This window comes from Dendrobates tinctorius, unplaced genomic scaffold (assembly GCF_039654945.1).
Source record: "Dendrobates tinctorius isolate UK_male_01 unplaced genomic scaffold, ASM3965494v1 ptg000005l, whole genome shotgun sequence".
Lineage (NCBI taxonomy): Eukaryota > Metazoa > Chordata > Amphibia > Anura > Dendrobatidae > Dendrobates > Dendrobates tinctorius.
This window is the reverse complement of record NW_027361673.1, coordinates 21,099,512-21,126,605: the sequence shown is the minus strand read 5'-3', so window position 1 is coordinate 21,126,605 and position 27,094 is coordinate 21,099,512. Positions and strand designations below refer to the sequence as shown.

At 41.6% G+C, this 27,094-nt stretch overlaps 1 protein-coding gene across 1 annotated transcript in view; it reads left to right on the top strand.

Annotated features, from left to right (window-relative positions):
• GADL1 (glutamate decarboxylase like 1) overlaps positions 1-27,094 on the top strand; it is a 657,207-nt gene that overhangs the window by 475,370 nt on the left and 154,743 nt on the right. Inside the window, exon 12 of the mRNA XM_073568647.1 lies at positions 26,678-26,877. Coding sequence (XP_073424748.1) covers positions 26,678-26,877 — 200 coding nt within the window. The remainder of the gene's footprint in view (positions 1-26,677; positions 26,878-27,094) is intronic.

The following is a 27,094-nucleotide window of genomic DNA, read 5'->3' as shown; positions in this document are numbered from 1 at the left end:
TAAGTATGTTACTCTATGTTATATGTACTGTATGTCTATGTATGTATTGTATGAATGTATTGTATGTATGTAGTATATATGTGGTATGTATGTAGCATGTAGTATGTATGTAGTATGTATGTAGCATGCATGTAGCATGCAGTATGTATGTAGCATGCATGTAGTATATATGTAGTATGTATGTGGTATGTATGTAGCATGTAGTATGTATGTAGCATGCATGTAGTATATATGTAGTATGTATGTAGCATGTAGTATGTATGTAGCATGCATGTAGTATATATGTAGCATGCATGTAGTATATATGTAGTATGTATGTAGCATGTAGTATGTATGTAGCATGCATGTAGTATATATGTAGTATGTATGTAGCATGTAGTATGTATGTAGCATGCATGTAGTATATATGTAGTATGTAGCATGTAGTATGTATGTAGCATGCATGTAGTATGTATGTAGCATGCATGTAGTATGTATGTGGTATGTATGTAGCATGTAGTATGTATGTAGCATGCATGTAGTATATATGTGTTATGTATGTAGCATGTAGCATGCATGTAGTATGTATGTAGTATGTATGTAGTATGTATGTGGTATGTATGTAGCATGCATGTAGTATGTATGTAGTATATGTGGTATGTATGTAGCATGTAGTATGTATGTAGCATGCAGTATGTATGTAGCATGCATGTAGTATATATGTAGTATGTATGTAGTATATATGTAGTATGTATGTTGCATGTAGTATTTATGTAGTATGAATGTAGCATGTATGTAGTATGCATGTTGTATGTATGTAGCATGCATGTAGTATATATGTAGTATGTATGTAGTATTTATGTAGTATGAATGTAGCATGTATGTAGTATGTAGTATGAATGTAGCATGTATGTAGTATGCATGTTGTATGTATGTAGCATGTATGTAGCATGTAATTTTTTTTTTTTTTTTTTTTTACATTCCAACACATTAGCCGGATGATGGGACTACTACTGTCCCATCATTGGCTAATGTGTCAATCACTGTCATGGTAGCAGGCATCGCCCGATGGGACTTGTAGTCCCATCGGACGATGCCTGCACAGACCCCCGAAGCCTGCACAGACCACCGGCAGGCCGGCACAGCCCCCCGGCAGACCGGCACAGCCCCCCGGAGCCTGCACAGACCACCGGCAGGCCAGCACAGCCCCCCGGCAGGCCGGCACAGCCCCCCGGAGCCTGCACAGACCACCGGCAGGCCGGCACAGCCCCCCGGCAGGCCGGCACAGCCCACCGGAGCCTGCACAGACCACCGGCAGGCCGGCACAGCCCCCCGGCAGGCCGGCACAGACCACCGGAGCCTGCACAGACCCCCTGGCAGGCCGGCACAGCCCCCCGAAAGGCCCGTACAGACCCCAGAGAGGCTGTACAAGGCAAAAACAGGGTTTTTCTTATTCCGATACCGGAAGTCCCATAGACTTGAATGGGACTTCCGGTATCGGAATCGGCGATACCGATACTTTTTTTAAAGATCGGCCGATCCATTCCGATCCGATACTTTGAAGTATCGGACGGTATCGCTCAACTCTAGTTGTAATCCATACTGAGCCTGAGAGCGTCTCTGTCTGCCTCCTGAATTATATACGGAGATTTAGAATGTTTAAACTATACTATATATACCTGGTATCTGATGATACTGTACCCTTTTTCTACTTTTTATATTCTTGTCTAATCCATACTGAGCCTGTGAGCGTCTCTGTGTGACTCATGAAATATATAGGGAGATTGACAATTATCCTTTGACTGTATAGAGCTGTACGCTTCTGATACAGTACCATATATCTGATGTTATTTTGGGTACATTTTCTCCAAAATTTGGAAGTATAGTGGAAGAGGCCGTGGATGTGGGCGTGGGGGGGCCAGCTGGTACTGATGGTGGTGGTGCATCTGCTGGTAGTGGAAAAAGCACAATAGCAGCTAAGGCAGGAGGTGTTGAGCCTGCATCATGGTCTGGCTCCAGAAGGCCTGGAGGGCTACCTTTTCTGGGAATAGGTTAACCGCTTTTAAAGCCGGAGCATCAGGAACTGGTTTTTGCTTACATTGCCGAAACAGACTCCAGCAAATATGCCCTCCTCTTCTGAAGTTTCAAAAAATGCAAGCACTGAGTCGTCAAGTGCTGGCTCCAGGTCAGGAGGAACCTCTTTCCTTGTGTCATTCACCCCCACCAAAAGTGAATGATGCAGCAGGCCACACTTCACATTAGTCCATGTAGCTCTTTCCCACATACCATGCCTGGGTTATCAAGTCCAATCGTGAATTCCCCAGTCCAAGATGAATCTGACATCAAGTGTGGGTGGCCAGCCAGGGCAGTGGGGTTAATCGGTACCGGGCTGGTGTCTCAGAGGGATGTGTCACGGTGGTGGTGAACCGGTCCGTGGGCATGGGCGTCCATGCAAAGGGGTGAATAACGTTTATAGGTGAATGATACGTGATGCCTCCTGTGGTTTCTGATCAGATTGACCAGCGCTGCAGTGTCACTTCTCTGGGACAGATGTTGTGGTGCAGCTATGATGTAGTAGCCCTGCACAGGTAGGGCCGTAGTCGCAGGGCAGATAAAAGAGTTGGTAGATGGTGTGCAGTGCAGGATGTAGCAGAGCCGTGCGCCAGGTGCAGGAGAAAGATGACAGACACAGTTGTGCAGTTCCTTTACCTGTACTTGGTAAGTGCTGTACAGGACCCAGAGTACAGATGGAGAAGGAGTTGGTCAGCCTGGAAGCAAATTAGGAATTCTCTCTCTGCAGATAGGTAGTGTGGCCTCCGTTCTAGCGCTTATCTGAGGTACTCGCAGTACTGAGTTCACTGAAGTTCCCCCTGTTGACTCTCTTTTGAAACTTTCTAATACGACAGGCAGCCATAGCCTTTTCCTTCTTTCTCATACAAGTCACTGCTGGGGCCTCAGAGCCTTAATTGGGAACAGAGTATTTACAGCTGCTACTTCCTCCGGTTTCTGCTGCAGGACCGTCAGTGTCCCTACAAACTTGGAGACCGGAATCTGGACCATGCGCTCCAGCTAGAAGTGAGTCTTAACTCTGTTCATCCTCCAGCTCCCCTTCTCACATCCACACACTTCCCCTTCCCTTCAAAGACTGCCCTAACTTCCGTCCTCCCGACCACAGAGAGCAGCTCCTCAGCAGTCAGGTTCAGAGCTCTCCCTGCTGGCCTGGAGTGGGAACTGTGCTGTGTGTTGGTTTAACTGCTAGAGAGATCCTTCGTTGCTCCCAAGCATGACATCACACTCCCTAGGAGGAAGGTAATGCCACTGTGGCGACCGTACTCCTGGGGGCGCCACAAGTGCACTGATGCCCAGCCACTGCTAGATGATTCTGCTGGTACATTGACCCAGACCACTACATTCCCCTCGCACTCTACACAGCCAGAATCTTACCCTGATGAAACTCAGGTTCCCCTTCCCACATACTATACCACCTTACATGGTGACAAAGAAGAAGATGCAGATGAAAGTGCAGGTTCCTTGAGCAAGTGGGGCGGGCATACTCATGGGCGACGGCACTGACACAGGGCCCCTCATAGTGCGCAAAAGTGTCTCTGCCGGTGGGAGGCCCACCCGGCGTCAGACATACCGCCGTACTATGAGGGGCCCTGTGCCAGTGCCGTCGCCAACGAGTGGGCCCCCCTGCTTGCTCAGTATCACAGCACTTGCAAAGTTGAAATACTTACCTCTCCCTGCTCCACCACCGTGATGTGTTCTGCGTTTCCTGACAGTGACATTCTGGTCAGAGAGCGCGGTGACATCATGTCTGTATGCCCTCTGCCTAAACAGTCCAAGTGCAGAGAGATGGAAGATGGGGACGATGAGGAGTCCAGACTAGTACAGGGATTCCCTAGCGAGGAGACTTACTTAATTGTTTTAAAGATTGGGAGCAATTTTTGGGGAGCACTATACTCTGGAGAATGATATATGGGGCCCACCATACACTGGAGCATTCCAAAGGTGGACATCACGCACTGGAGCAGCATTTACAGGGCCCATTATACACTGGAGCATTAGAAATGTGGCCCATTATATATTGAGCTTTATTTGGGTCCATAAGACAGTGGAGCTTCATCCATGGGGACCAACATATACTGTAGCATTATGTGGAGCTCATCATATACTGTATGGAACATTATATGGGACCAATGATTCGGTATGGAGAAATATATGGGCCTCATTACTCTGTATAGCGCACTATGTGGTGGCCATAATACTGTATAGAGTAATATACTGTCCATTTTTGGAGCTATTGGAGAATTTAAAATGGATATCAGTCATGTGATGTAAGAAGTGAAGTATTTTTCATTGTACTATACCGCTATTTCTCTGCCGTATCAGAGGATCATGAATTGTGGCATGTGTTAAAGGAGCCCATTGACAATCTTTGGCCCTGGGCCCACGAAAATCTGGAGCCAGCCCTACCTCCTCCCCACAACTTTAGCCAAATAACCCCCAGTTTTCAATGCCTAACTATTATTTTAAAGTAAATTAAGGTTGACAAGCTTAAGTAATAAGAATTGATGTTTTTGGCATTAAAATGGGCACTGTAGGTGTGTTTCCTGTCCTCCACTCACTGCCGACTTTTCTTCCCCATTGACTTGCATTGGGTTTCGTGTTTCAGTCGGCCTTCGACTTTTCACGATAATCGACCGATTTCGTTCGACCCGACTTTTGCGAAAGTCGGGTTTCATGAAGCATGACTCAACCCGAAAAATAGGCAAAGTCGCTCATCTCTATTGGTGACGCTTTAGCGATATCGCTAGCGATCTCGCTTAGTGTGATGGGCCCTTAAGGTGTTGGGTACAGGAGGATGAAGGCAAAAAAGTTGTCAGATAATCCGGGGTCAGTGCATGCAGCATAGGTTCAGTTACATAGTTGAGGTCAGGAGCGGAGATGACAGGATAAAATGGAGATTCATGTCTCCAGGAAAGGCTTCTCCTCCTCCTTGTTGAAGCAAAGGTCTTATCCAGAGGGACATCTTTTACAAACTGGAGCCACTTCAACAATCTTAGCCGGGTTAAAGATGTGCTGTGATTCCTCTTCAGAATCAGGCGCATCAAAGGATAAGAGGAAAGACACAAGCCTCAGGCAGGAAATACAGGTCTAAAGGCATGCAAGGCAGAGATTTGGCAAGACCTTGGCAAGGCAGTTGATAGAGCATGACTAACCCCATTGAAGCACCTGACCAGTTGACCTGTCAACAATCGGCAAGTCTAGACAAAACCATAGAAGACTTAGAAGAACAGAATCTAAAGAGCTATGTAGCACATAAAAAGAGATTCTTTCAGAGTGCTTGGGCGCAAACTAGTTGTTGCATACAAAGCTGAACGAGGTCAGAGTGGAAGAGGTTCGCAATGGATCTGGAGTCTAAATGGGCTGCTGTGGAGAGAGACCCCTCTTCCCAAACCAAGGTGACTTGAGTCAAAAGTTTTGGAGAACTAACTTTCTCATCCATGGTCATCTCTCCAACTGTCCCTAGGCGCTGAAGGCCTCTAGGCCTCACTGGGCACTGACGATCATAATGTCTCTCGCTTCCACAGTACATGCAGATGTTGTCTTGATACCTTTGCTATTGTATAGAGAGTTTAGCTCGCCCTACCTGAATTCGCTAAATACAGTAGTAAAAGGTGAGGTTTGCGGCAGCAAGGGATACTAAAAGACTGGAACCAACCTAGGAAATTCCCTTAAAAGAGAAGACACATTAGAGTGTTCCAGAGATTGCTCATATCAGCAAATATCTTTGGTGTATAAGGGCATCCAGCGATGATGGTAGATCTCTGCCTTCCATTTCATCCTTGATACTACCAGACAGGCTCAGCCAGAAGGTTACCACCAGGGCTTATTCATTCCAGGCCAACTCCACCACTAGAGTGCGGAAGCTTAAGGCATAGGTAAAAATGCCTTGTCTTAGAGTCAGCAGAGACAGGTTCATCGAATACTGCCCAGAACATCTCCAAAATTCTCCCAGCATCATGAGTCTCGGGACAACCATTCTCCCAAAAAGGGTTTCCACAAGCTATGGTTATGGTCTCTAATGACAATAGAGAGACCATGAACGCAATATTGATCTAGTCTGAAGGAAAAAGTTAAGCATGTAGAGTGAAGTGGATCTGGTACTGGTTTATTAATCCTTGGCTTTCCTTGAGGTCTCCATCAAAGTGAGACGGAAGTGGAAGTTGAAGCTTAGCTACTTCACCAGAACTTGGAAAGCCTAGCGTCTCCTCTGGAGATGACGTTGATACTAAGGAAGGCGGTTGTGTCATGATTGAGACAGGGACAGTGTGAACACAGAAGTAGACATATTGTGCAGCTGAGTTGTAATCACATTAATCACCAACATCAGCTGGCCTTAATACTTCTGTTGAGCATGGACCTCCTCATACAAGAATTGGGATCATTGGGTCTTGATTTGTCAGCAGGTTGCATGGTTTGATCGTAATGTAATGCTGATGGGTGTGGACCCAATGCACCACAGGCTGGTCTTACCCTATAGAGGCATGACTAAATTTCTACCGGGTTTTCACTAGAGTCTGTGATGATGAGGATAAGATTGGCCTCAGGAAGACACCTTGTACCTCTCCAAGGCAATCCTCAGGACTGCAGCAGCTGACTGATGGGTCAGAGACTCAGGTACGGGGTACAGGAGGATGAAGTCAAAGATGTGGCCAGACAATCCGGAGTTAGGGCAGGCAACACAGGGTCAGTATACCTAGCTGAGGTCAGGATTGGGGAGGTCAGGATAAACTGTAAACGAGCCTGGACTATAGCAGGAGAAAGAGAACAAATATGCACCGACAGAATACAGAGACAAGCAACTGGGAACCAAAATTAGGACAAGGAATGGTTAGAAGAGCTGCAGCGTAATGATATGCTGGGGAACACAAACTCTGCAGGACACAGCAGTGAACACAAGGCAGCTCAGGAAGATGGTCTGAGACTGGGGAAGCAGAGTGGTGAATACAGTGATTAAGGTGGCACTGAGAATGGGTGAGAGACGCCGGTGTGACACTGGGACTTCAGCATGGGAGACGGTGATAAGAAGATTTGACAAGATCCAGACAAAGACTGTGAGAAGCAAGGGGTACAGAGACATGAGCGGTGCAGTGAATATAACTCTTTTATTTATTGTAGTCTTTTGAAGGCCTTTTATCTCTTAGCAAAGTGATGAATCCATGCAGAAGCAAATAAAAATTAGCATTTTGGCAAATGCAGATTTTTGAAAATTTGTGTAGAATTCAATGCCACTTGAATAAATTACATTATTTCTAGTGACTATGCACCACACTCTTTACTGAAGTCTATTTGAGTCAGGGAGGGACAGCCAAGCAAACAAAATACATCTTGACATCTTATCTTAGCATATAATGTATTATTCTAATATTGTCCTTAAAATGTAATTCAGATGGACTAACCCCTTTTCCATGGAACGATAGTCTGTCCACCTAATGTGTATTTCACTGTTTAATTTTTTTTTTTATGGAAAATGTTGAGTGAAGAACATATTTGTCAATGCCACTGCCAGACATTTCAGGCATTGGTTTATTTCTGTCTCCTGGTCAGGAACACATGCACATGCAGGGTAACTGAGCATGCATGCATAGGTGGGGGTCATGAAAAATATCTGCAAATCAAACAAGTGTTCGTCTGTTAGCTACTTAAGGCCCCGTCACACACAGCGATCTCGCTAGTGATCGCTGTGTGTGACGGGGATCAGCGACCAGCCCCCCTGCCGGTTATCGCTGATCGTCCTCGATCAGCCTGGGCCATTTTTCGATCGCTGGTTTCCCGCTGGCCAGCACGCATCGCTGCGTGTGGCAGCGAGAGACCAGCGATCAGCGACGCTGGACTCTAATGTAAGCATCGGGTATCCAGGAGCCATGACTCCTGGATACCCACTGTTTACCTTGGAAACCGGCGTACACGCTGGTTTCCAAAGTAAATATCGGGTATCCAGGAGCCGTGGCTCCTGGATACCCGATGTTTACATTAGAAACTAGCGTCCAGCATCACTGGTCCTGATCGCTGGAGGGGCTGTCTTGTGACAGCTCACTAGCAATCAGCCTAACGATGTCCCAGCGATCCCATCAATGTCGGATCGTTGGTGGGATCGCTGGGACATCGCTATGTGCAACGGGGCCTTTAATGTATATGGTCATTTTATCAGTGCAAGACTTTCTATTGTTACCAATTAGAGATAAGCAAATTGATTTAATGCAAATCAGATTCACGGTGAGGAAATTTGTTTTAGAAAACTCAAAGGATTTGGCGAATTTGAACAATTTGTTATTCAATTTGCGCAACTTTCTAAAAAATGCTTGCTGCTCTTTTACACAATGTAAAAAATGGCAACATCTAGAGGCAAGTGAAAAATGAAAATCACTAATCACACGCCGATGGTTAAAACTGACACACGAACCAAACACTCATGAAACATGGATCCAAACCACACCTGTGCCAATTTTTGTGTCCATGAAAAAACACAGACGTCTGAATGAGGCCTAAGGCTTTATTTGCATTAGAAATCTTGTAGGGGGTTGTATACAATCCTAAAGGCCCCATCACACACAGCGAGATCGCTGATTTTGTGATGCAACAGCGATCTCGCTAGCGATCTCGCTGTGTGTGACACGTATCAGCGACCGCCCCCCCGTGTCGGGTATAGCTGATCGTGCAGGAATGTCCTGGGCCATTTTTTGATCCTTAGTCTCCCGCTGGCCGGCATGCATTTCTGCGTGTGGCAGCGGGAGAGCAACAATCGGCAAGCTCCCAGCGCTGTAAGCAGATGCTGGGAGCTGGTTTCCAAGGTAAATATCGGGTAACTAAGCGCCCGTCGCTTAGTTACCCGCTGTGTACCTTGGATACCTGCGTGCTCGCGCTGGGAGCCGGTATCCAAGGTAAACAGTGGGTAACTAAGCGACGCGCACGCTTAGTTCCCAGATATTTACCTTGGATACCAGCTCCCAGCGTGAGCAGGCAGGTATCCAAGGTACACAGCGGGTAACTAAGCGACGCACTCGTTTAGTTACCCGATATTTACCTTGGATACCAGCGTCCTCGCTGCTCCTGATCGCTGGTGAAATCTGCCTGTTTGACAGCTCACCAGCTATCATGTAGCGAGGCACCAGTGATCTTGACAAGGTCATATCGTTGTTGGGATCGCTGGAGCATCGTTTAGTGTGACGAAACCCTAAGAGACCTGAGGGAATTGTGCACTTTTTTTCAGGGGAATTGGAAAACCTGCATTTCACAGCAAATTTATTTGGAGCAACCCAAGCAGGTGAATTTAAGTTTCAGAAGATTCAATCATCTTTATTACAAACTGTTCCTTAGACTGGCTATGCAATTTACGTACAAATATCGCATTTCCTAAAATAACAAATTTATAACAATACAATAAAGTTATTCCACTTTCAGAAACTTGCAACATGAGAAATAGATATTCAGTTCAATGACTTTTGTTATATTTGGTGTCAACTTTCTGTACTGTGATATCTTTCTGGTGTGTTAGCTCAAAACTCAACTTGTAACATTTCTTTAACTATTTAAAAAAAAAACCCGAAAAGCATGCACATTCAATGGAGCATGTACGTAAGGGAGAGGAGAGTAAGCCGCCATCAGACATATAGTATTTTATGGTAACTTATCTCCCTTGGGCCACATTCATGAGTTCAGTATTTCACATCAGCATTTTTGTAAACCTAAACCAGAAGTGGAACAATGCGAGGAAAAGTATAATAGAAATGTGGGCACCTCTTCTGCAATTTTCACCCACTCCTGGTTTCGGTTTACAAATACTGATGTAAGGGGGCGTGGCTTGAGCGCTGAAGATGGTGGCAGCTTGAGCGCTGGGCTCCTGTACAGTCATCCCAATAAAGCGACCTTCACGGTGCAACAGAAGACCTTTACCCCAGAGTACCTGAAAAAAATATTCACATACCCCTGAGGACCATCTACCTCCATTTCCAGAGAATTTGAGGAGCTATTTATAGAGTTACAGACCCCTGAAGTTGGCAGTGGTGAGAGAAAAGAAGCGGCGGGAAAAGACTGCTCACCAGCTGACAGGGAATTACCTCACACGCAGAATTACCTCACACGCAGTGGCGACGAAGCAACAAGATCCAGGAAGCGGCTGTGAGTCGGGTCTGTGGTAAAGAAAGGACGGAGGGACCTGTGGAAGAAAGCAGTGCTCTGGAGACACTGAGCACGGCAAGACAAAAGGAGAAGCCAGAGACCAGACATAAGGCAGGAAAATGGCGGTGACACCTGCTGAATAAGAAGGACCAGAGAGGCTGTGAGTGGCAGCAGCAGAGGCATAACTGAGAGACTGACATTAATCCCCTGTAAATAAACAGAAGGTGAAACAGCTTGGCTGCTTCAGAGTACACTTCTATTGTTAAACCTAGGGTCAGGCAGTGATTGATAAACCATACAATTAAAACTGGTGACCCTGAGGTAGGTTAGGAGATACATAGGAACTGATTTGGGAGGCAGAAATCAGCCTGATTCAGCGTGAGCCAGAGGTCAGCGATATAACTGGACTGAGATAACTAGTATAACACAGCCATACTGTGTTGAATTCATAGATTCTATGAACTCCTCATCGTCCCTGGCATATTTACATATATGTGCTTAATAGATCAAGCAGTTAAATAGAGAAAGATATTATTTACAACACTGCCATCTGTTGCAGAAGGATAACATTGAAGTCCTTCTAATTTCTTCGAACTGAACTGTTATTATAGTACTTATATAGTGCCTTTTTACATATACAGTGACTAACTTACTTATTGTAGGATTGCTTTCTCCTAATAAGCGAAATAAGTAATAATCCCCTCCCGCAGTGGTCAAAACATTTATTCTGAAGAAAACCATTGAGTTCCTAGGAATTATATGTGGGGTTTAATGTACTGTTGGAACTATAACATTTCTAGGACTGTGACTTGCTAAATTGCTTTCAGAAGGAAGACCCTATAAAATAGCTCATACTGTGAACCTGGGACAGGAGCCCTGTAAATGGAAACTGGGGCCAATAGAGTTAAATCCACAAAAAAGAGGGACTCCTCCACTGCTAGGGCTTCAAAATTCAGGGGTCCCAATAATACAAGTCCAACATCAGATTCTTTAAAATCTATTAACTCCTTTAGGTCCAGATCTCCTATAAAAAAAGGAAATATGACCTCTAACGCCCTCAAAAAAAATTTATATATGACATCTTACAGTAAAGTAATACAAAAAGGGCTGGACCAAAGACCTCTGGACCCAAAATCTCAAAATGAGACACATGGTCCCCCACAAAACGCAAGCTCTATAGATATTAATGTAGGGGGGCAGATATCTTTGGAGGAGGAGATGGACAGCTCTAAGTCATATAAAAGGATGGGACCAGAGGAGGCAGCTTTGGGAGGCAGCCCTCGAGCAACGGGTTCAACCTGTGCGTCGCATAGTTGCTCCCCCAACCATAGTCCTACTAAACCACAACCAAAAAGGGGGTGCCCGGAGTCTACTGACTTGGCAGATCCTTCATTTTTACCAATCAATTTTGATAAGTTTTTGACATCGAACAAGGTAGCTACTGAGGGATTCATAGCTAATTTCTGCAAAGCCCTGACCGAGTCTATTAGACTCGGCTTTGAGGCGAACAAAGACTCCCTACAAGACGTATGTAGGAGCTTCACACAGAGGTTTGAAAGCAATGAGGCAAGAATAATAAAAGTGGAAAATAAATCAGAATCCCTGGCAAAAGAAAATTTGGAATTAAAAATGGAGCTCCTATCCTTGAGATCAAAAATAACTGACTTAGAAGATAGGAGCAGAAGAAACAATATTAAGATCAGGGGAATCCCTGAAAATGTCTTGCAGAATGACCTTGCATATTATGCCAAGTCCCTTTTTAAAAAAACAGCTCCTTCTCTATCTGAGCTACAGCTCACTATAGACAGGATCCACAGGCTGCCGCGTCCACGAGGCATCGCCGCTGACAAACCGCGAGATACTATCTTGCGCTTACATTTTTTCCAAACGAAAGAACTAATCTTGAAATCCATTAGAGAAAAGGGGTCCTTCCCACCTCCATATAACAACCTCAAAATTTACTCGGATTTCTCAAAAGCCACAATGGAGGCTAGAAAGGCTTTTGGAGAAGTAACGTCCAAACTTAGAGATCTGGGAACTCCCTATAGATGGGGATTCCCGACTAAATTGCTGATTTGGCACAAGGGAAAAAATATCCCTCTCTTTACAATAGAAGAGGGTTTAGACTTTGTACACTACCTCCAAGAAGAACTAGCCCACAAAGATAAGGGATGAACACTATGCCTTAATCTCTTTGTAGGTATGGTCTACATGCCTTTGGTCTTATTACGTATAGTGTTGGGGTGACTGGGCGGGTTCTTTGCCACAATTCTTGTTTGTTCCCCCAAACTAGAGAGAGGTCTCACTGGAGGTGAGATCCCTCAGGAGAGCTCTACTCGAGTTGAACAAAGTTTTGTTAGAAATATTACTGAGCAGGTTTAGGCTTAGTTAAGAAAGTCTTTGATATTCTTCTTTGATTGTTCACATCCAGACTGTAATTTATAACTTGTAGGAACGTAGGCAGCAAATATGAAAGTAAAAATTCTATCATACAACGTTAGAGGCTTAAATAGCCCGTACAAACGTTTTGCCACTTGGAAAGAGATAAAACAAACACAGGCTGATATTATTTGCCTCCAGGAGGTCAAGTTAGCCAGGGATGGCCACCCTTACTTCCAACACAAAAACTACCCCCACATGTACAAATCACTTAATGACAAAAAAAGGGCAGGAGTTATCACAATTATAAGCAAAGATATCCCATTCCAACTGATCAGTGAGGAGATTGATCCTCAGGGTAGATTCCACATCCTGATTTGCAGCCTAAATTGTAAAATATGTACAATAGTCAATGTGTATGCTCCAAGTAAGAGACAATTTCCCTTCTTTAATAAACTTATTAAAAAAATAGAAGCCGCCAAGAGGGGAGAGCTACTAATAGTAGGGGATTTCAATATAGTGCCAAATGGAAATATGGATTCCTCGTCTACCGTACGTCATTTGGCTCCAACTCTAAATAACTGGATCACCCAAAATGATGTCTTTAGATGTCTCAATTCAACCTCACGAGAATTTACACATTATTCAGATGTGCATAAAACATCGTCCAGAATTGATCTCTTCTTAACTAATATTTTCTCATTACCTCAATTCAAAAAGCTTGAAATACTAAACAAATCATTCTCTGACCACTCCCCAGTTATGGGGGAATTTATTCTAGGTCCCCCGATAAAAAATACATTTCTTTGGAAAACCAACCTGACATTGCTAAAAATCCCAGAATATAGAGAGATAATTAGGAATACTATTGATAACTACTTCCTTGAAAACTCCTCATCAGATGTTGACCCATTTATACTATGGAAAGCGCACAAAGCGGTCATTAGAGGTTGCTTAATGCAACTTTCAGCTAGGCATAAAAAAAAAAGAAGGGAAAATATTTCCAACCTGCAATCTCAAATAAAAATAAAAGAGGATCAACAAAATAAATCTGACTATCCATCTCATGCCATTCACTTAGAACTGATGAAGCTAAGGCAGGAACTTAGGGCGGAACTCTTAACAGAGTATGACTCAATTATTCGGGCATCCAAATCTAATGCTTATACGTCCACGAATAAGCCAACTAGATGCATGCTTAACAAACTAAAGCAAGAACGCATACATAGGAGAATAGAGAAAATTAGATCTTCCTCAGGAGACTTAAACACCATCCTTCGGACATTGCAGATGTATTTGCAGAATATTTTAGCAAGCTCTATAGTCTAAAGTCTGACTCTGCAATGCCTAGCCCAGATCAAGCTGCCATAGACTCTTTCTTCTCTGATCTAAACCTTCCACAGATAATTCCCTCAGATTTAGAGCTACTAAATTCACCTTTCAGTGTGAAAGAAATAGCAGGCACTATAACCAAACTTAAATCACTGAAGTCTCCTGGCCCAGATGGGTTTATAAACGAATATTTTAAAATATTCTCAGATATTATTTCACCTCATTTGAAAACCCTTTTCGACCATGCCTCGAATTTAGGAGCATTCCCTGCAGACATGTTGGAAGCATCTATAATAATGATACCAAAAGATACTGGAGACATGGAAAAAGTCCAAAATTTCAGACCCATATCGCTAATAAATGGTGATATTAAGTTATATGCCAAAGTCCTTGCAGAGCGTCTAAAAAATATCATGCCTTACCTGGTTAGAAAAGACCAAATTGGCTTCATTTTGGGCAGGCAGGCCTCAGATGGGACGCGAAGAATTATAAATTTGCTTAATCTGATAAAGACATCAAACATCCCCTCTATGCTCGTAAGTCTAGATGCAGAAAAAGCATTCGATAGACTGAATTGGCAGTATCTAAAAACTTCTTTATTTAATTTTGGCTTTGATAATAAATCTATCTCCTCAATCTTTTCCCTGTATTCTCAACCGAATGCAAGAATTTATATTAACAACCATCTCTCTACGCAATTCCACATCTCAAATGGCACTAGGCAGGGCTGTCCTTTATCACCCTTACTATTTGCCCTTGCGGTTGAGCCCCTGGCTGAAAAAATTAGGAGTCATAATTCTATATCTGGCATCAAAACACAGCAATGTCAGCATAAGATAACACTTTTTGCTGATGACCTTATCATTTCAATCTCAGATCCAATAAACTCAATAAAAGCTTTGACCCAGGTCCTAGACCGATTCTCAAAAGTTTCTTACTTTAAGATCAATGCAGAGAAATCAAAAATTCTACCCTTCAATCTAAATAACACGGTAATTGAAAAAATCAAAAAGCAATCCAATTTTGTATGGGAAGAAAAGGGAATTACTTATTTGGGTATCACTATTACCACTAAACTTAAATCCATTATCCCCACCAATATAGATAACCTTATTAAAACTATTTCCAAAGATTTCCATAGATTCAAAACTCACGACCTGACCCTACTAGGAAAAATTTTAGTGGTAAAGGTCTTCATCTTACCAAAAATTCTTTATTTATTTAGAACTATCCCTTTAAACATACATGTCTCGTTTATAACAAAAATTCAGACTTTAATTCAGCTCTTTGTATGGAAAAATAAAAATGCAAGGATTGCAGCGGATATTTTATACAAAACAAAGAGACATGGCGGACTCGCTTTGCCCAATATCTGGTCATACTACCAAGCGACACTCATCAAACTCAGTCAGGATTGGTTCAAAGAGAGTTCGCATCCGGCATGGCTGGATATAGAAAGAGCCCAAATAAATTATAATTCCATTCCAAAACTTCTTTTCAGTTACTTATTGGAATCTCAGCAGAAGGAGCACCACCATCCAATCCTCCAGGCCATATTCTCGGCCTGGAACATTCTGACTAAGCTACATAGGAAAGAGAATAAGGAGGATATGATTAGAAGACTCCCTCTCTCCTTCTTGGCCCAGATTTACAATTTCTCAATACCAGATACCTGGGATGAGGTACGCATAAAAAAAGTTGGAGACTTATGGGATGGGAAAGAGTTTAGTACTTTTAGTGAGCTTAAATCCAAATATCATCTGCCCTCGTCAGAAATATATTCTTTTTTCACGGTAAAAGAGAATATAAAAAAGCTGTTACGCAGCAGGGCTAAGAATCTGGAAATTGTCTCTTCATTACTAGTTAATATTAATCATCAGTTTAAATGGAGTATTAAAAATATCTACTCACATTTTAACAAAGATACATCCTTTTCAAAAAACAATTATATGCACAAATGGGAGCTTGATTTAAATATTATAGTTCAACCAGAACAATGGGAGTACGCCATTAGGCATACCTATAAGTCTACTATTTCTATGGCCTTGCAGGAGTCCTTTTATAAAGTAATGAATAGATGGTACTATACGCCTATACGGCTATCCCATATTAATCAGGAGATCTCATCCCAATGTTGGAGAGGATGTGGAAACCCTGGCAATTTATATCATATCTTTTGGAGCTGTCCAAGACTAAAAATCCTCTGGAAGGAAGTCAAAATCCATATTAATACTTTACATGATAGTGAAATTACTGTAACCCCGCAGATGGTACTTCTCTCTTTAGATCTGGAGAGTATCAATCCTTCAACCAAATATATAATGATTCACATCTTTCTAACTATAAAAAATTCATTAGCATTTTTTTGGAAAAAATCAGATATCCCTTCCTTCTCAGATATTCTAGACACATTACGTTTCCATAGCTCTACAGAAGAAAGATTTGCTTTTAATAGCAACTCTTTGAATAAATACCACACAAAGTGGGCTCGGTGAAACTCAAAATTTTTGTAGTTACAATAAGCTGCTTATGGTTCCTACAGGAATGCGACTCAGGTTAAGCTTTAAGTCTGGATTGGTAGTAGTGTTAGGTTAGTTTATTCTTTAGTTTAATACTATTAAGATAAATACAACAGTAAAATGTTTAATGTTTACGAAGTATATTGTATGACATGTTTTGCAAAGCATCTATTATAAAAGAGTTCTCTAAGTTTTATATTATTCCCTTTTCTTTTTTGTTCACCCTTCCTTCCCTTATGAAAAATTAATAAAAATTATTTGAAAAACAAATACTGATGTAAAATATAGACTAAAAACTGAATATGTGAACGCAGCTTTTTCACTGCCCTGCCAAAGAACCGTGTTGTCTCACTTCCTCTTCTGGCAGTGAGATGCACATGCCACTGTTAGTCCTCATCATACAAAAGAACACTTGCTGTTTTTTTTTATTTCACTTTGACCAAATTTTATTTTTTTTTCTGTTTTTTTCAGTACGTAATTTGGGAAAATGAATGATGTCTTTAAAAAAATTAAAAAAGAGTCATCTCACAATAAACAAGCCCTTTTTGGCTATTTCAACAGAGAAATCAAAAATTTTTGGCTTTTGGAACATTAGGTGGACAAAAATGAAAGCAAAAAAAGGGCTTTATCTCCACTGTGTTAATAGTTACTGTTATTTCAACCAACTTTGCAAATGTATTAGGAGGCATGCACTTTTTTAATAAATTTGGAGTCAATCTATTTTAATAAATCTGAACCAGAGCGTTTCAAAGTAGTATTTCTTTCGTTTTTGTAAATTGGGGGTTTCCAGCACTCTTTCTCTTGAGCAGTTATCCCTTCTAGCTAAATCCATCCATGCATGTGACTCTGTCTTGCAATCTAAGGTTTAGGTACCACAATTAATTTTTGGCGTAGTTTCACTGCGCAAAAAAAACCCAGCGTCTTATAGATCCAACAAAGTGGATGGGATTTATAGAAATCTCATGCCAGCTTTTTTTTTCATGATGCGTAAAGTGAAGTTTTTTAAATTTGAAACGTTAATTTCTCTTGCGAAAATGAGGAGTTTTCTTTGTGGATTTTACCCATAGTATTGCAGTAGATGCGGAAAATCCTGAAGTAAGAAGCACATTTTAGCTCCCACTGCGGATACGCACTAAAAACACATGACTGTATCAATTAAACTTTGTTAAAGCTAGATACTAGGAAGTGTCAAAAACAAAGTAACTTTATTTAAAACAGGACATGGAACACCCCACAGGGCCTTAGATTACTCGGTACCGGGCCAGTCAGGTTCTTTAAAGGGTGGCAGTGACCCAGTTCGTGGCCCTGGGGGTCCAGTAAGAAATAGAGGAAAGTTATGTGGTGTTTAATAATGATGCCACCCGTGGTGTTCGGCAATGGGGGGCCGACATTGCGGTTTTGGTCCACTGGGGCTGATGGTGATGGAGCAAAGATGGTTCAGCTCCTCACAGGTAGAGCGGGGCCCCAGAGCAAATATATTTGATTGTTCAGATGGTGGTGAACGTTGGAGTGCAGAGGAAAAGTGAAGGACACAGAGGGGTCCAGTTTTCTTTACCTGTTACTTGAACGTAAATGCAATCTGGGGTACCACATACAGATGATGGATTGAGTCTGGCTCGCCTGGAGGCATTCAGGGCATCCACCCTGCCAGGTGTGGTTGGGGACCTTCCTTCTGCGCTCTCTTTTTGGGTCCCTGTTGCTTTTAGCTAAGCTGAGGCCCTCTCCTGCATGATGATTGCTAACCTGTATGGCTGACAGCATGAGCCTATATCAAGGGCAATGTTCTTTCACTGTCAGCCCCGGGCTCTTGGTCTGCTGCCGTGCCTTCAGGTGTTCAGTGTGGCCAAGGAACTTGCAGTCCCCTGCACTTCAGATTCGGCTGTCAGGGCATAAGCTCCTGCCCAGCCAAAGACTCTGCCATCCCTTTTTATCAGCACTTTGCTCTGGGGTCAGCTATACGCAATTTTAGTTTCCCAGAGCCCTTGTCTCTGCTCCTGTCCCTTCCCTCTCCACAGACCAACTCCAACTGTCCTGTCATGAGCTCCAACTGCTCCCATTTTCATGACAACTCTCTTGTTTACTCTCTCAGCTGTCTTCTTACTGACTCAATAAGCCCACCTGCTGGCCAGAATTTATAAGGAAGGTCACCTTTCAGGCAGCAGGAATTGACATGTACACTGTTTTACCTGGCATAGGGACCCCCTCCTGCCTCCAGGCATGACATCACCCCTTAGAGGGAGGCAATGTCACTGTGGCAACCGGACTCTGTGATGCCACAGACATATCAAAAAGAAAAATCGCAGCATAAAAAAAAGACAACATCAAATGTAAGGTAGAATGAGTTAAAAAAGCAGCTAAAAAAACGCAAGTAATCTAATTTACTTAATAGGAATCTGCAACATGAAAAACTCCCCAAGTACTCATCATGGGAACTTGGCATGAGAGTGTTATTTGTGTTGCTGGTTCTAGCAAGTTTGTGTCCAAGATAGTAAATAAAATTTGAGCCCCTTTAGGGCCACTTACTAATGTGAACGATAACAGTCCATGTGTAATGCTTATGAATAAGTTGAGGTAATGGTATATGAGCAATCTGAAATAAGTACCGTATCTAATATCCGGCATTGGCAGATTGACCTTTATAAAAGAAAAGTGTGTGACCGCAGGGTTTTTCTTGCTCATTATGTGGGTGTGTTGTGACACAATCTGCAGTAATTTAGAATAAAGTATTGTACAATAACATTGCTTCACTGTAGCTGGATAATCTAATCTGTTTTTTGTGCTTCTGCCTTAGGCCCTATGTTTATTTCTAAAAGAATTCTCCACTTCACCAATTTTGTTGTATCCTTAATGAATAGAACTATTGCCGCCTAATTTTTTAGCTTAAGGAACCATGACTCTTACTCCATTGTAAGATAAACTGATCGATTTACCTGTCTTTTAAAGAGCTGCAATTCTGCAGTCAAAAAGTAATTTTCTACCTGGATCAACCTGTGACTATCACCGTGGGAAAAAAAAGTCTTCACTTGTATGAATTCATTATCTTTAGCGAGTCTGTTCTTCCGTATAATCAGTACAGGCTTTCTCATTTTCAGGCTCTTAGTCAAAGTGCCACTCAGCGCTTTCAAGTCTGTCTTTTTCTATACATATCTTTCGATATCGTTGGACTGAGCCGTTCCAAAAAGTCTCCACTTAAAATTACTATTTAAAGTGAACTTTGAGCAAAAATTCTTCATCTATACGTTTTACTGCAAAAAATATAATATAATGTATATAAAAGGGAATCTGTCACCCATTTTTTGTGATATGATGTAAAGATATCATTCAATTTAGTGTCACATAAGCATTATAGCTGTACTTTTGATACCACCTGACACTTTTGATGCATAAATACTGTTTTTAGCTCTCCTGCGGTGTATGTAAATCTCCATGGTCCGGTCTGATGGGCGGGTCTTCTTCTCCTTCTCCCCCCTCCTCGGCTTGCTGTTCATATTGTGATCGTGAATATCACAGATCCCGTAGAGTTGCTGCGCATGCGCATTGAAATGGCCTCCCACATGTGCGCAGTATGCTTTGCCAAACTGTGAGAAAAGCATAAAATCATTATTGCGAATACGCCGTCATACGCAATTACGTTCTATGGCCTGGAAGTATTGCGATACTTCGGGCCATAGGACGTAATGGCATAAGACGGCGCATGTGCAATACTGATTTTATGCTTTGCCCACAGTTGGGCAAAGCATACTGCGTACGCATGAGAGGCCGTTTCAATGTGCACGCGCGGCTACTCTATGTGAATGCAGGAATAACTAGAAAGAAATGCGTAGAGCAAGACAGGAGGGGTGAGAGAAGGAGAATAAGCCCTGCCCATCGGACCGGACCAAGGAGATTTACATACACTGCAGGAGAGCTAAAAACGGTATTTCTGCATCAAAGGTGGGGAGTCAGAGGGGTATTAAAAGTACAGCTATAATGGTTATGTGACACTAAATTGAATTATATCTTTACATCATATAAAAAAAAATGGGTGACAGATTCCCTTTAATATAAATAATATAATTATATTATGTATTATATTATATAAATTATAATATAATGTTTGTTTATACCTGAGACACAGAGATCTATGCAGAGGTGTAACCTTGGCCTCGATCTAAAATCTGTAACAGAGCACCACACCTTTCATTTATATAGCTAGTATGTTTTTATGTGGTAGATGCACCTTTGGGCCCTATTAATTACCATGGTACACGTGCTATTTCCATCTTTGCACCTAATGGAGCTATTCCCTTGCAACAGGTTTAGATACTTGTGCTAGAATTGTTAAATCCACTTGCATTATAGTTAAAAATAATCTATTTTTTATTATATGTTGTGTATATGTAGCACTTTCTGTGCTGTGACCTTTAGATTTTAATGTTAGCATCCGAAAATTGTCATCTCGGGACTTGTCAAGAAAATTAAAGTCTTTCTTTTGCGGTGATATGATATGTCTAGTACTCGAAAAAGATTGGATTTGTTTTTACTTCCAGTATTTAATGCACTGTTGAAATACTGTCAACTTTTATAGCAGAAATGTACAGAGCAGCCAACTTATATCATAAAGCAAAAGGCATAGAAAACAGATGGCATTTCTTTTGGGACTATAGCAATCATTACTGAGATTGGTTTGGTTTGCATTATGCCGAGTGAAAGAATTTCCTATCACAGCCCAATATGATTTGCAACAATTCTCATTATTCATAAAACTAGGAGTAATGCTAGAAATTTAGCATGCTCTGTCATTTCTGGTAGCAGGCTCTGCACTATTCGATCATTAAAGCCAGCAACAGCAGCTGGTCTAAAAATGTGATAAAGAGGAACAATGGCTAAATGTATTTATATGTATCACACCTACACAAAAGTTGGCTGGGTGATTAGAAGCACTGGCAGCAGCAATTATGTTAAAATTTCAGTGTAAATGAGTTGTCTGCCTACAGTGTTGTCTGATACCTTTCTGCATGCCTAGAACTAGATTGTTAACATATACAGAATAAGATGTACTTAAAGGGAAATATAAATTATCGAAAACAAAGGGAAAAAATCACAAATGTTTTGAAAAATGCTGCAAAGTAAGGATGCTTTACAATATTAGAAATGTTAATCGTTTTTTGACCACCCTTTCCTTTCAAAACAACGTAAAATCTTCAATTCTTCTCGGTAGACATGCACACAGTTTTTGAAGGAACTCAACGCGGAGGTTGTTACAAACATCTTGGAGAACTAACCACAGATCTTCTGTGGTTCTACACAGGTGAAAATCCATCTACAGTATCTCTTCATGTAATTGCAAACAGACTCAATAATGTTGAGATGAAAGCTCTGTGGGGGCCACTTCCATCACTTCGAATCCTGTAAAGTGATTTTGTCAGCAGGATTTCACACCCCAAACTATCTTCTTTGTACACATGTAGTGCTTTCAAATGCAAGTCAAAGAATACATTTGCAAGAAGTACCATTATCACGAACAAGATCAGTATCGAATGACAAGGATACTAAACAATAATTACATCAAGAAATATTATCAACGACACTAACATCAAATGATAAGAATATGGCATAACATCAAAACATAAGATGAAAGCAAAATAAGCAAATACCTTGTAGGTAGTAATCAATACTATAAGTAGTAATTGTACATGTAAACAACATAGGGTACTTAGTTATTACTATTTTGATCAAAAAAGCGTAAAAGCCATCGCACCGTGACAAGGTGTACCCAATGGGCACCGTCTTATCGTTATTTGTGTTTCTTCAAAAATAAGACAGGGTCTTAAATTATTTTTTTTGCTTTGAAAATGGGTTAGGGTTTATATTCAGGGGATGTCTTATTTTCTGGTATGAACAACAATCCACACATATTTTCAACCGTTGAGCAAAAAATTAACATTTCTTCAAATATAATCATGATATCACACACTGCACATGTAATTATATATCACACTGCACATATGGTACACACCAGCCTGTCTCCTCTTCAGTTCTTCTAGACTCCTGCAGTTAAAGGACCTTAGAGGACATCATGGCCACTATACCATGATGTCACCAAAGGTCCTTAGACAGTCTTAACCAAGAAAAGAAATACTGGGGGCCCCTAGGTGATGGGAGCCCTGAGAAATTGCCAAGTTTGCCCTGCTTCCACCTAATGCTGACCTTGCATGCCAGCCTGTCTCCTCTTTAGATCATCTAGACTTCTGCAGTTAAAGGACTTTTGTTGACATCATGGTCACATGACCGTGATGTTGCCATAGGTCCTTAAGCAGTTTCAACCTCAGAATACAAATACTGGGGGCCCCTAAGAGTGTGAGGTCCCTGGGCAGTTGATGAATCTGTTCTCCCCACACCAAACACATGTACTGACTGTAACTAGGGCTTGTTTTTGAAGTAGGGTTTATATTGTAAGCATTCTACAAAAATCCTGTAAAATCATGCTAGTGCCTATTTTGAAGTAGGTCTTATCTTAGTATAAATACAGTTTTAAATGTAATTTGTCACTCCCTTGGGCATACCTAAGTTATTAATATGGGCATACAGGTTCTAGAATACTTAAAATAGTCATAGCTGTATGCATCATATCTGCGTTCTTGTTCTTCAGAAATGATCTTTTAATCCTTCATATTAATGCATTCTTCTAGGCTCTGGGCCATGAGGTAGGAAACTCCTGCCTCTGGTCTTCATTTGAGTGCCTGTTGCTTCCTATCAGTCTCACAGGACCCTGCACCCTGCAGTTGCAATATTTCACCCTTCTATGGACATTGGCTTCTTGTTTCTTTTGCGTATGTGCCTAAGGCAACAGTGAAATATGTTTGAAAAGTTTGAGTTGCATTTACACAATAAACAGCATTCATGCTTCACCTTTGTGTGTGATTTTACCTTGCGCAGAGGCAGATTTTGAAGCACCGGATTCCTTATTTATTGCAAACAGATGGTAAAAACAGGAACATGAAACAAACAGAACTGGACATGTCATCCAGCACACTAAAGACAATTGACCAATTTTTGTATACGAAAAAAAACTTACCGTATATGTTCGTGTGTAAGCCGAGATTTTCACCACATTTTTTTGTGCTGTAAAAGCCCCCCTTGGCTTATACACAATTTATTTGTCCCAGAAAGCCTGCCGTGGAGGAGGTACTGTGGAGCAGTGGGTCACAGAGGAAGGAGCCGACGTCTGTGGCTGAAACCTGTGCCATTGCAGTAATAGCGCAGAGTGCCAGCCGCAGCCGCCGGCTTCCAGCACATATACTCGCCTTCCTGCGCGCCCATCTCTGCATCTCATTGGTTCTGGTGCCAGCAGCTCTTCCGGCCAAGCGATTATGTGGCCACGCTCATTAAGGTAATGAATATGCACGCTTCTCCACTCCCGTAGGTGTGGAGTGCATTTTCATTACCTTAATGAGTGGCCATGTGATCGCAGGAAGAGCTGCTGGTGCCAGAACCAACGAGATCCAGCAAGGGTGCACAGGCAGGACAGGGAACGGGGGAGCCATGCATACAATGACAGGGACCGGGGGAGCCATGCATACAATGACAGGGACTGGGGGAGCCATGCATACAATGATAGGGACTGGGGGAGCTATGCATACAAAGACAGGGACCATGGGAGCCATGCATACAATGACAGTGACCGGGGGAGCCATGGATACAATGACAGGGATCGAGGGAGCCATGCATACAATGACAGGGATGGGGGAGCCATGCATACCAGGACAGGGATGGGGGAGCCATGCATACCAGGATAGGGATCAGGGTACAATGCATACTTGGCTTATAAGAGCGTCAATAAGCTTACCCAGTTTTCCATGGCAAAATTAGGTGCCTTGGCTTATACTCAAGTATGTACAGTAAATATTGTCCTGACTACTTAGCTGTTGAATATATATATATATATATATATACATACATACAGTGGCTTGTGAAAGTAATCGGCCCCTTGGAACTTTTCAACCTTTTCCCACATATCATGCTTCAAACATAAGATTCATGGAACTTTTTTATGGACTTCGTGCACTGCCAAACATTAGACTCAGATCCAATTGAGATAAAAGATTATAGTTTTATTACCAACGCGTTTCAAAGTAATAAATACTTCTTCCTCAGGGGAAGACAGACAGTCATCTCCTGAGGAAGAAGTATTTATTACTTCGAAACGCGTTGGTAATAAAACTATAATCTTTCATCTCAACTGGATCTGAGTCTAATGTTTGGCAGCGCATGAAGTCCATAAAAAAGTTCCGTGAATCTTATATGTCGGCGGTCACTGGTTTGACTCTTGGACGTGCAGCAGCTTAACGCATAATCTACATGCTTTACCTTTCCTGCAGCGGGTGAGTGGATAATATATAATTATATATCTTTTACCATCGGATAAGACCCTATTTGAGCTCCCCTTGTTCCTACAGTATAGATCGTTGATGCTTCAAATATAAAGATACCAAATGTACATTTTTGGTGAAGAATCAAGAACAAGTGGGACACAGTTGTGACGTTGATCGAAATTTATTGGTTATTTTACATTTTTGTGGAAATTCAAAAACTAAAAAGTGGGGTGTGCAATATTATTTGGCACCTTTAACTTAATACTTTGTTGCGCCACCTTTTGCTGCGATTACAGCTGCAAGTCGCTTGGGGTATGTCTCTATAAATTTTGTACATCGAGAAACTGAAATTTTTGCCTATACTTCCTTGGCAAACAGCTCGAGCTCAGTGAGGTTTGATGGAGATCATTTGTGAACAGCAGTTTTCAGGTCTTTCCACAGATTCTCGATTGGATTCAGGTCTGGACTTTGACTTGGCCATTCTAACAACTAGATATGTTTATTTGTGAACCTTTCCTTTGTAGATTTTGCTTTATGTTTGGGATCATTGTCTTGTTGGAAGAAAAATCTCCGTCCCAGTCTCAGGTGTTTTGCAGATTCCAACAGGTTTTCTTCAAGAATGGTCCTGTATGGTTCTGCAATTTAATTTGCAAGTCTTATTCCATTGTTCTTTGGCTTCTACATTGGGGAGGAAATACCTCCTTTTACCTGCTGGTATCTGCAGCTCTTCTTTTGGTAAGACTGCTTGGTGGAATGACATCATTCTCCTTCTCCTGTGAGCCAGTCACAGACCACTGTCTTGGTCAATGGAATAGGATATGCGAATAAATGCACACCAACTCTAGTTACAAGCACTATGCATTTTACTCTTTATTAAGAGTTGAGTGAATAGAATTCTTCTCAAATTCGAAAGCTAGCCACCATTTAACTGGATTATGAAGGGCTTTCATGGGGTTAAGAAAATTAAAAACTATACTCCCATTTCCATAACCTGTCCCACCATGTAGCCCGTCTCCACTCCAGTTTTCTTCTTTGCTCCTATTTTCAGTGGGCCATGTTTAATATCTTCCGGCACCCACCGTCTTCTTTTCCTCCTGCGCAGACTAGACCCGTAATGTGCAGAGACAGATGGATATACTTTAATCCTTTTGTTGCTTTAATGTATATTTATTAGGCTCTTGGGTCTGGAGAGATCTCAGAAGACAATAGCGCACATTTGATTCCCTCTCCATATATTTGATACAAATCATATTTCATGGACATATTTGAGCAAATCTGCAAATTCAATTTTTTTCAAATGTGTTAATTTTTATTTCTAATACAATGACTATTTGCAATTCTGTCAACCAATCCTCACTTGGGGGGATTTTTTCACTCATGCAATATTGAAATACCGTTTAATGGCCACATATAATATAATAATATAAATAATAATGCCATGTGCTGAAATAACGGCTTAGAAGATATTACCCTGATTACTGTTGCTGTTTGTATTATTTTTGCAAATAGCTAATTTAAAGATTTGTAATCAGATGTTTAGCAATAGGGGGTTAATAGGATGCAGCTTGCAAAGGGATTGGTGGGCCCGAAGGCCCTTTGTCACAAATGAAGACATCAATAATATAAATATAGCTCTGCCCAACGAACCATGTTACAAATTTTGCAATAAACCAAGTAACGTTAAATCTCCTTATGTAATATCTTCAGTGCTCTATTTAAGTCTTTGTATTTCCACTTGCTCTGAAATACTATGCTCAGATCGTATTTGAATCCATTGTAATGATATAAAATATACAGTTTAATACTGGTATTATCACAATGCAGTTTTTACACAATTTAGCTTCAATTACAAAGACAGCTGTTTCCATGTGTAATCGGAATACATACAATCCATTGTTATAGCTTTATTGTGCTTTCTTATCTTTTCAGGACTTGCTCAAAAGATGTCATTCAGCGGAAGCCTCCTATCTCTTCCAGCAGGATAAATTCTATGATGTTCGATACGACACTGGGGACAAGTCTATTCAGTGCAGTAGACGAGCAGACGCATTCAAATTCTGGTTGATGTGGAAGGCTTTAGGGACCATAGGACTTGAGGAGAGGGTGAACCGTGCCCTAGCATTATCCAAGTAAGAGAATAAAATGCATTAGTTTGTGTAAATGGATGCAATTAGTTTGTAATTACAATACTACAGCACAACTACCCCAAATGCGTGCCGCTTTTACACCATATAACACTGTAAATAAAACGTCACTTACTATATCATTTACAGAAGGTAATGTCTATCCTTCAATAAACTTGTGTGATGCCTGAATATATATTTCCACATTTGTTCCGTCAATAAG